General features: G+C 33.0%; 2 protein-coding genes across 2 annotated transcripts; both read right to left on the bottom strand.

Annotated features, from left to right (window-relative positions):
- Positions 1-3,686: 3,686 nt before the first annotated feature.
- On the bottom strand, positions 3,687-5,769 carry LOC140872686 (pathogenesis-related thaumatin-like protein 3.5). Its single transcript, XM_073275569.1, has 3 exons — positions 4,448-5,769; positions 4,047-4,308; positions 3,687-3,896 (listed from the first exon to the last, which is right to left on the bottom strand). The coding sequence occupies exons 1-3, from the start codon at positions 4,920-4,922 to the stop codon at positions 3,749-3,751; spliced, it is 885 nt and encodes a 294-aa protein (XP_073131670.1). The 5' UTR covers positions 4,923-5,769; the 3' UTR covers positions 3,687-3,748.
- Positions 5,770-5,907: 138 nt separating this feature from the next.
- On the bottom strand, positions 5,908-9,006 carry LOC140872687 (uncharacterized). Its single transcript, XM_073275570.1, has 2 exons — positions 8,868-9,006; positions 5,908-8,196 (listed from the first exon to the last, which is right to left on the bottom strand). The coding sequence occupies exon 2, from the start codon at positions 8,140-8,142 to the stop codon at positions 7,705-7,707; it is 438 nt and encodes a 145-aa protein (XP_073131671.1). The 5' UTR covers positions 8,143-8,196; positions 8,868-9,006; the 3' UTR covers positions 5,908-7,704.
- Positions 9,007-10,339: the final 1,333 nt, after the last annotated feature.

Consider the following 10,339-nt stretch of genomic DNA (forward strand, 5'->3'; position numbering starts at 1 on the left):
CTCATTCATGTATATGTATGTATTAGTATTAAATTGGTTTAAATTATTTTAAACCCTTGTTATGTTAGCATGTTGGGCCTCTAGGCTCACTACACTGGTATGGTGCAGGTGAGTACGTTGAGGATGACATTGTACCCACCGGAGGCGAGGACGTATGAGCATGCATGCAGTGGCCCCGTGACCGTGAAATATTCTGAGTCGCTATGCATGTGATTGTTCTTGTCAGCATGATACATTTTTATTATTTTCAGTGATTGAGGGTCTAGAATATTTATTTAATTTTTTCAGTGCATGCAAACTTTTATTTACTTATGCAGTATATTTTTAATTAATGTTTGACTCAGATATTTATTATATTTTTAAGAATGCATTTTTATTTAAGTATTTAATTGTTTATTCATTTTAAATATTTTTATTCTGTGCATATATGTATGGGCATATATGTACATATTTTATTTAGTAAGTAAATAAAAAAAAAAATTCCGCATATTTATTTATTATAGAGTTAGGGTCGTTTCAGATACAAAGCTCATCTACATAGGTAGAACCTGCTTTACTCTTATCTCAAACAACTTAACATGGCTTATTTGGTGTTACACTGTTGCATCCCAAAGTTGATACTAAACTCTAGCACTCTTCATGGTGCTAGTTATGAGGCACCACCGGCTGAGTTAACGAAACTCAATCATCAGTTCCCTTATCATGTGGCTGAATTTGAATTGTCGTCTAATCACCTAATACCTAATGATATATACAAGATTGGTCTAATTACGGAATCCCAATACTATCAAGTGAAATTTCCGCCGAAACACCAAGCGATATCCTAAAATCCTAGCAGATCTCAACGTACCGCGTTACCGATAGTTGATCACGATAGCTGGTACAATGTTCACAAGCACTTTATTCGAGATTTATCTGATATCTAACTTATACACGGTAGAATCAACAGAGATGTTGTCTAATTAGACTGTATCAAAATTTATCTCATCAGTTCTTGCCACAATGTGACCAGCAATACCATCAATTTGCACCATCTACAAAAAGTATAAGTAGCCCTTGTAGCTGCTCACAAGCTTCCGACTCACACCGAAGGAACAATACTGTCCTGAGAATTTGACTTACTGAACTCAACTAGCAATAGAACATCCTTGAAGTAGTGCAATCAACCACTGCAACTAGTTACTAATCCGATCTGGAAACATTCAGTTTTCGCGACAACCTTTTACAATAAGTGAACATATATATATGATTTATGGGCATGATGTATTTTTATCTATTATACTAATATTACACCCCGTACGATGCACGAGACTTTATTTATATGTAATTAGTACTAAAAATTAGTAATTATGAGATTTTGAATAAATAATTAAAATACAACTAAATTAAGTTAGAGTTTGAATATGTAAGGATTTGAAATCCATGAATTTAAATGTATCTTCATTGTTTAAATAACTTTAAAAAATCAATTAATTTTTATATTTATCTACACAATACTTGAGCCAATCACAATGGGTTTCAAATCCTGATAATGTTAGAATCATTTAAAATTAATTATGTTGAGTGAAAATAAGTAGAAGATTGATTTGAGTTTCCATTACTGAAGTTTTTAACAATAAAAATAAATTGAAATCCATAGATTTTAAATGACCCATTCAAAATACAACCTAAATTGGTTATAATTTATAAACCATATATTTAGAAAACAAAATATTAATAATTTAGAAATGATGAAAAACTTCTTAATACAACACTTCTGGTTGAATTTTTTCTAGTTGTTATACTATATATCGAAATTTTAAGATTCCTCGGATTAAACATTTTAGACCCTTGTGATTTGTAACTCTCGATACCGCTGACCATTACAGAGTTCTTCAAAATAAGTCCGAAAATTATTGGTTTTGTCATCAAATAATAATGTATTTGTTGGAGTTAATTTTTGTACAATGTTTTGATTTAAAATACAAAATAATAATAATAATAATAATAATAATAATAATAATAATAATAATAATAATAATAATAATAATAATAATAATAATAATATGTAATGTACCAAAAAATAACCAATATGTATTGAATTTTAAAAAAAAATCAAGAAAATATGTTTTTTTTTTTCAGATTCCTTTTAACATTTTATTTAAGAAATTGCATATAATCATGAGTGTGTAGATTTTTTTATATAAGTTTTCTTCATACTTATTTTAAATATTTATTTATTTTTATTTTGTTAACATATTTGAAGAAAATCATTATATTTTGATGAATCCATTTTCTTCTTGATGATTTTTTTTTGTTTGCACATTAAGTTCTAAATTCTCAAAAAAAAAATGAAAATCTTTGTTTTGTTTTTTGTATTTGTTGCAAAAATATATAATATTATTTCGAATAATATAAATTTTGTTTATTTTCCTGAGAGATTTGTTTATCCAATAATTATGAAAGTAACATATGCAATACTTGAATTCTATAAAAAAACGAAGCATAAAAATTTTAAATGTTAAAATAAAATTTTTAAATTTGAAACAGTAAGATAGAAAAATAAAATACAAAAAATGCTAATTTAATATATAAATTGTGTAATAGTTTGATAAGATGAGGTTACACTAAATTTCATAATGTTATGATAAAATATCCTTATATTAAATATAAGAAAAAAAATTAATATGAAAATTGTAAAATCAAATAAGCAAATCAATATAGTATGTTATTGAGAAATTATAATATATCTACTGTATATGCATGTCATACAAAACCTTGTTCGACTTTCTAACACCAATTGGAATTTACAAAACATGAAAAATAACATAAACTTTTTTTAAAACAAATCTATAATTAATCCTAATAGTGCAATTATTTTAAAACAATCATCTTATTAAAGCAAAAATTAGATTTGTTTTGATCACGACTATTTGAAATTTTATTTAAACGTAATCATAGTTTTCTCTATATTTTAAAATTTTTAGATTAAATGATTTATCACTCATAATATCATTTTTTTTAAATCTCTGCTATGTGTGTGTGTGCGCGCACACAATAGGCAACGCAAAATAAACACCCTATTAAAAACAAAAAATAAATTTTGTTCCATCACGATAAAGACTATTTTAAATTTTGTTTAAATTTAACCAGATTTTTATCTATAAAATATAGTCTCTCATCCATATATCAATTTTTTTAATCTCTGTTATGTATATGTATGTATAAACATAGGCAAAAAAAACACCCTATTAAAAACAATTTTTTTGTATCACGAAAAAGACTATTTAAATTTTTTATATATATCCATCGTTTTTTAATCTATATTTTAAAATTTTAGATTAAATAATCTATCACTCATCAATCGAACTTCCGTAATTGATTTTTCTTTTTATTTATTTTTTTTTTTGAGAAAGTGAAACCAAATATTACAATTGTATAGATGAAATTATTAAATTGTGAGAGAGAGGCTGAGAAAATGAGGTGGGTGGAAACTGAACATTAATTTTTCACTCTTCTTGCATTCCTTTTTAAAAAAATATAATTAATGAAATTAAGAACATTTTAGGATGTTCATTTAAAATACCAAAAATATTTTTTATGAGATTTGTTTCTATTATAATAGAGTAAAAATCTGCTTAAAAATGTCAATGTTAAGTCATGTGAAATTATGAATTCATTTCATGATATTATTTCATCAAATTACAACTGAATGTACATATATTTTTAATGTAATATTTTCACTGTCGCAGGTCAAAGGTATGGACTATTACAAATAAAAAGCAGAGACTATAACAGATATTGTCATGATCTGGAAGGGTAATAGCTTGGCTGAAGATGAAGAATCCATTCTTGAAATCTTCCCATGTTCTCCTCCAATTCGTTCAGTCGTCGATTCGCCATCGATCCTCCTCATCCTGCATCAAAAAGACATTACATTCTTTAGCCAATTTTAGGTGCTGCATTCTCCATTCTCCAAGATAATGCATACAGCATCCGCTAAATATTTGAACCCACAAGTGTAAGAAACGAAGGGGGATCAGTTTAACATAATTAGCATCCATTACCCATTATTAGGGCAGAATACGATGGCATATTCCAAAGCTTTGCATGTGAAAGTGCTGGTTCCATCATCGAATGCATAGCTATATGCTCTAGGACAGGCTCTCTTGAATATCCCCGAATAGAAAGACGGCCTGCATGTAGACGGATTTGCATACTCTCCACTGCAGCAATACTCGTCTAGCCTGAACGCGTCACATGCGCTCCTACAGGCCACAACACCTCCATCTTCATCACTGCCAATCACTTGAAGTTCTTTAGGACAACCTGAAGATCAATTCATTCCATTGTAGAGTTTTGATTAACCAAGATAAATGATAGAAAACATTTGTTGCACAAAGTTTAGTACTTGGGAAGTAAACCAAATGTGCCTTTCAGACAAGTGGATATCTAAATTCATAATTACCCATATTTATATCCGATAGACAGCCTGTGGCGTTGCATCCGATTTGAACCCCTCTCGGTGCAGCAACTAACGGCAGGTTGTATCCATCAACGATGCTAACATCATAGAAATCTTTGTCTTCTCCGACTCCAAGGGTTATCTCAAATAGTGAAGCTGGTGGTGTGGCTCCAAGGCCATCACATTCCAGTCTTCCTCCACAGTCTCCGGTCTCACACGACCCAGTACCTGTTTCGTCAAATACGCAGCCGGTCCTAGCCCAAATTCGACCAGACCATCCTGGAACGCTTGGAATGGCGATACCCTGTCCTGAATCCAACTGAAACCCTGTGGCTGGAAGCTGCCGGGTACCTGAACCAGCTAGAGTCCCTGGCCATATGGTGAAAGGGCAGTTGTTAATAAGTGTAAAGATGCAAGAATAAGAGTTAGTGAAGAAGGAAAAGATTATGAAAGAAGTGAGAAGCATGCAAGATGCCATGAGTAGTACTGGAAAATAGGCCGGCTACATGTTTGTATCGTACCATGATCAAGAATTCAACGGAGGAATTTCGAAAAGCAAAATCATTACGTTGCTTTGCAGACTTCATCAGCCGCAATATTCAGAATTTGGGTTTAGCATTTCTTTCGTCTTGGATGGCCTGTGTGAGAAGCAACCCCTGAAATAAGAAATAAGAATGGAGATAGGAATATGCTTGGACCATCTTGTTTCATAGAGAATACCCCTTGAAAAGGCTACCCTAAGATTCCCGGTTAGATTATAAATACAGATGAGCATTTGTAGACATAAAACAAACTCGGTTTCCCGGAACAGTTCAGTTCCCATTAATGCAGTGGGGTAAAAGTTCCTCACTATATCGGAAAACCAGTTATCCCATTAATGCAGTGGGGTAAAAGTTCCTCACTATATCGGAAAACCAGTTAATTAGTTCTTGCATGTAAAGGCACTGCACAAGGAACATCTAAAAATAAAGATTATTTAGATCTTCTATTTTTTCAATAGTCCTTACATATATTGATATAAATTTTCATCCTTAGATGCATGCAATATTAAGGTCGTGCATGTACAGAAAAAGCGAAATTTTCCCAGAAAACCACTCTGTAAACAAAAAATCGTTGGAATCCCTAACGAACCCAACACAAAATTAAATATGTAGGTGCCAACGGTTTCTACAACCAAATGAATTATTTCTCCCCACCGTCCATTTTAATATCTTATCATTTAATGATGACACAACACAAATTCTACGTCGGGTAGAAAATTAGGTACAAAATTGAATCCAACAGTTAGAAATACTCGTTTTCAACAAAAGCAGAGAGGTTGGTAGCCACCAGCTCCACTTCCGGGGTATCAAATTAGTAAATTTGTTAAACAATAAGATATTGCACACTATGTAATACAACATATTTAAATTTAACAAACGTCAGCCTACTAAATTAATAACAGATTGCAGAAAAAAGATTGGTAATATAATAAAATTTAAAACTAAGCCAACTTGAGAACAGAATAATGTCCAATGGGTTCGGATAAAGAGTACACATTTTAATAAGATGCAGGGAACCAGATGAGGGGACATATTCAAAATTCAAATTCAGAACATATGCACGATATCCTAGAAAATACAAAAATATAGATGATTAACGGCCTTTCCTTGTCAAGATCATGAGAGACAAACATGTAATCAATTGAAGAGCCATGTAGTTTAAGCCTGTAATCAATGTAACCAGTATCAGTCATCACATGTAATCCTAGACCATTGAAGAGCTACAAAGTTTCCGTCGCATTTGCTTCCTGAGACGTGGTCGAAGCATCATCCCTATTTAATTTCCAGAGCCATCACAGAGCCAGTGTGTGGACGGCCGATGGGGATTCGCAAAGAAAGAGGTAGTAACAGGATAGCAACCAAATCAGTGATATTGTTAAGCTGATGGATGGCACCAAGGCAAACAGAAGCATATGTCTCCAGAGCTGAAATTTCCTTTCACAGTTTTGTGACAGGTGAATGTCATAGCTCGGTCACATGAACATCTTTGTCATGTAATTGGGAGCACATGTACTTGCCATGTTCTTGGAATGCTTGTGACGGGTGAATGGCATAGCTCGGTCAAATGAACATCTTCATCGTACAATGGGGAGCACATGTACTTGTCATGTTGTTGGAATGTTTGTCACAGATGAATGGCATAGCTGGGACAAATGAACTTCTTCATCGCATAATGGGGAGCACGTGTACTTGCCATGTTGGAATGTTGGTAAAGTCCTTGAATGGATCCTACAAGCTGAAGTCTGCTCTGCTTTGAGTAATGGACTAATAGATTGACCGGCAAAGCCCGACAAGCTCCTGAACTGCAATTCATGGAAGAGAAATATTCTCTCTCCTGCACAACAGAAGAAAGGGAAATGTATTAGAAGCTTCCCAAGATATGAAACACAATACTAATATTTAATCATTCATCAAGACATAAATTATATATGAAACTCTCCTGTGCAGTACATGTTTCAGCTCCTGCAAAAACAACATAACTTTAGGAACAAGTGTAGAGCAACTGGAGAAAAAATATAAAAAACTAAAGAAATAAAGAAACTAAAAAGGAAATAGATTATGTGGTTGCTCCTTGACCTGCAACACAAAGGAAAACCAAAAAAGGTAAATCAGATGTCCTTCCAATGAAAAACATTTACAAATGCCTTCCTCCTAAACCGAAATGAAATCAACCTCTGTACAAAATGTTAATGATCCGAAGTGAATTCAAATATCAAGTTCTAATGAAATAGAAACAATCAGAAGATAAAATAAAATAAGAATATACATCTGAATCTTGTTGAGGAATAAATGAACTGGGAAAGGAAGAAACAAAAGAAATGATCCACAAACACCACACCACACCACAACGCAGCACAAGAAAGAGAGAAATATGAGCAATTATAACCACAGTTAGCGGTGCAGGATCAAATAGAAATGCTACGCGAACGAATAGAAACCAGTCCTCGTCATACTGCAAACTGTGATACACAATAAATGCAGCTCGAACGCCAAAATAAGTCCATATAGATATAGGATCAGGATACTGAGTCTTATGAAATTGGAACAGCTACAATTCAAATGAGGAAATAAACATAGTTTTCCAACATAAAGGAGGACAGACAGTAAGCTCTGCCACTGAAGTACTCAATGAGTTCCTTGGTCGATAACTTGTCCTAGTAGAACTAAACTTGAAGGATAAAAATGACGACGACTGATTGAAACTATCAGTTATAACATCTAGCTCATATCCATGCCATCACCAATCTGGCTGCAGATGGGACTAACAGCTGAAAATGATCTCTCAAAAGGTGAGGGATGACACTGTGCATCCCTTCTGCGCTTAAAAGTGCAGCTCTCTGTGGGACCATTCTCAGCATCGAGCTTCCTCCTAACACCTTTCACAGCCTGTTGCTCAACTGGAGTCAAAGGAAAAATCTGCTTGCTCACTCTGCAGAGGGAGCTATGGTTATCATACAAAATTCTTTGGTTACAGTTTTTGTCACAAATATGTGTCAGCCCAGTTATTCTGCAGCGGTACATGTTCCCACAAACATGTTCATTTTCACATTTCCAGTCACACTTGTGAACAGGATTTGGCCCATCTTGGCCAAGAATACTCGACAAATAAATAACATTTGTAGGAACAGCAACCATAGATTTGCCAAATACCTCCATTGCTTTAGTTAATGCAAATGTTAGTTCCTTCGAAACGCGAATTACAAAAGAGTTCTGCACACCCAAAACAAGAGGAAGTGTGTCAAATTGGATGGAGAGACTCAGACTCTGTAACATCTAATCTAACATAAAATCCACGAGAGTCTTTTTTCTGAACAATGAAGATACAACAACTAAGCTATAAGCTATAGAAGACAAAAAAAACACTAAAACACAAAGTAACACGTTAAAGCCAAGTGGATTTTGTGGCCTCTTTCTTCCATCAACTATATAAATACTCTGCACTCAAAGCTCAATTTCAATTTCTTCAGTTTTTTCTGATCATCACGAAGAAAATAATGCATATTTTCCAAAACTTGTGGATCTGGGAAGAATGAAGATTCCAAAGCGCCGAATTTGTACTAATATAGAAATCTATTTATCAGTATAAATATCTCAGTTGTAATAACGTATAAAATACATAAACAAATTCAAGACCTTATCCAAATCGGAAAGAAAAAAACACAAATCAATGAAATACAGCCACTCCCCCAACAAGAAACATCAATAATCCAACGAAGGAAAAAAAAATACTCAACACCTGGTAGTCAGATCTGCGGGAAAAAAATACACAAAATTACCATACAAACAGCATCAACAGTCAGTCATTTCCAAAACAAAATCAGCTCAAAATCCCCATAACAGAGAACGAAAAAGCGGAGAAACCTAAGGAAGAAAGCACTTACTCCGGTAATCGGAAAACCAAACTGCACCGCTTCTCCCTCTCTCTCACACACACGCGCACACGCTTACGTGAAACTGCGGCTCTCTCTCTCACACACACTCACACACTCGCAGAACAAAGTTTGGAGTCCGAAGTAGGAGCAAATGGGAGTATTTATAGAGGAAATTTGAGGTGATCCGATTCTCGCGTACTTTACGTTAGAGAAATAAATAAATATAATTTTGTCTTTTTGTTAAGTATTTAATATTATGTTCACCTAGTCAAAATTGAAATCTATCATTTAGGTGAAATATGGACGAAATTCAAATGAAATTACATGTGAATCCGAGTGCATTTACTTACTCACCCCCTTTGGTCCCCACTTCCTCCACTCCCACATTTTCTTCATGTTTGTTTATATTTATATATTCCCACTACAATACTTTATTAAACCATATAATATAATCGATTAATTAAAATTATTTTATTATTTATAAATCTTTTCATTATCATTACATTGTGTGAAAAGGGTTTTATCTTGACGTGGGCTCAAAATCACGTTCTTCCTTTATTTAGAGATATTTAGTAAACCACAAAGATATGGTAATTTATCAGGTAGATATGTTAAAATGGGTTAGTAACTCATCTTTAGGGGTGATCAAGGTGTGATTTTAGGGTTTTTTTAAAAAAATTAAAATTGAATTGACATTTACGGTTTGGTTATACTTTATTTTTTTAATTGCGGGTTTGCATATAAAATTGGTTTTGCGATTTTCAGCGGTTGCAGTCGGTTTGCAGTTTTTTTTTAATGATAAGTAAAATAGAAAAAAAAATCTCAAATTATTTAAAACAATAATAGAAAAAAATAACAAATAACATATGTAAAAATAATATAACCACAAATAATATAAAACATAATTAGATAAAATAGATAACATAACAAATACAACATCAAAATAAAGTTGAAATAGATAAATATGATGATTTAAGTCAAAATAAAGTTGAAATAGATAAATATGATGATTTAAGTTTAATTTTTAATAATGATTATAAAATAACTTTGAAGAATATTTGTTGTGCTAAGAAAAAAATAGAAAATTGTTGGAAAATTGTGAATGAATTGTAGGGAGAAATAGCTTGAAATAGCTTGTCTCACATTGGAAGAATACCAATGTGTTTTTCTCTTTAAATAATCTAACTTGAGATTATGCGATTGAGCCCTTAGGGCACCGGATGTTTTGTAAAGGGGTAAGACGCTAGTCGATGCAATAAACACGCGCGCGGCCGACCGGCTCGGTGTGGTGCGGTGGGGTGTGGTGGATTCTTCTGATCTTATTATTCTTTTTGGAAAAAATTTAGTTAAAATAATATTGTTTATTATTTTATTTGTGTCAACCACCACCCGAGACCCGAGACAGGTAGAAAATCTGCCACTCGAGCGAGCATCTAGAAGATTATCTGGCAGTTTGTCTGCTGCTCGAGAGGTGAAAACTT

This window comes from Henckelia pumila, unplaced genomic scaffold (genome assembly GCF_033568475.1).
Source record: "Henckelia pumila isolate YLH828 unplaced genomic scaffold, ASM3356847v2 CTG_466, whole genome shotgun sequence".
Classification (NCBI taxonomy): Eukaryota; Viridiplantae; Streptophyta; class Magnoliopsida; order Lamiales; family Gesneriaceae; genus Henckelia; species Henckelia pumila.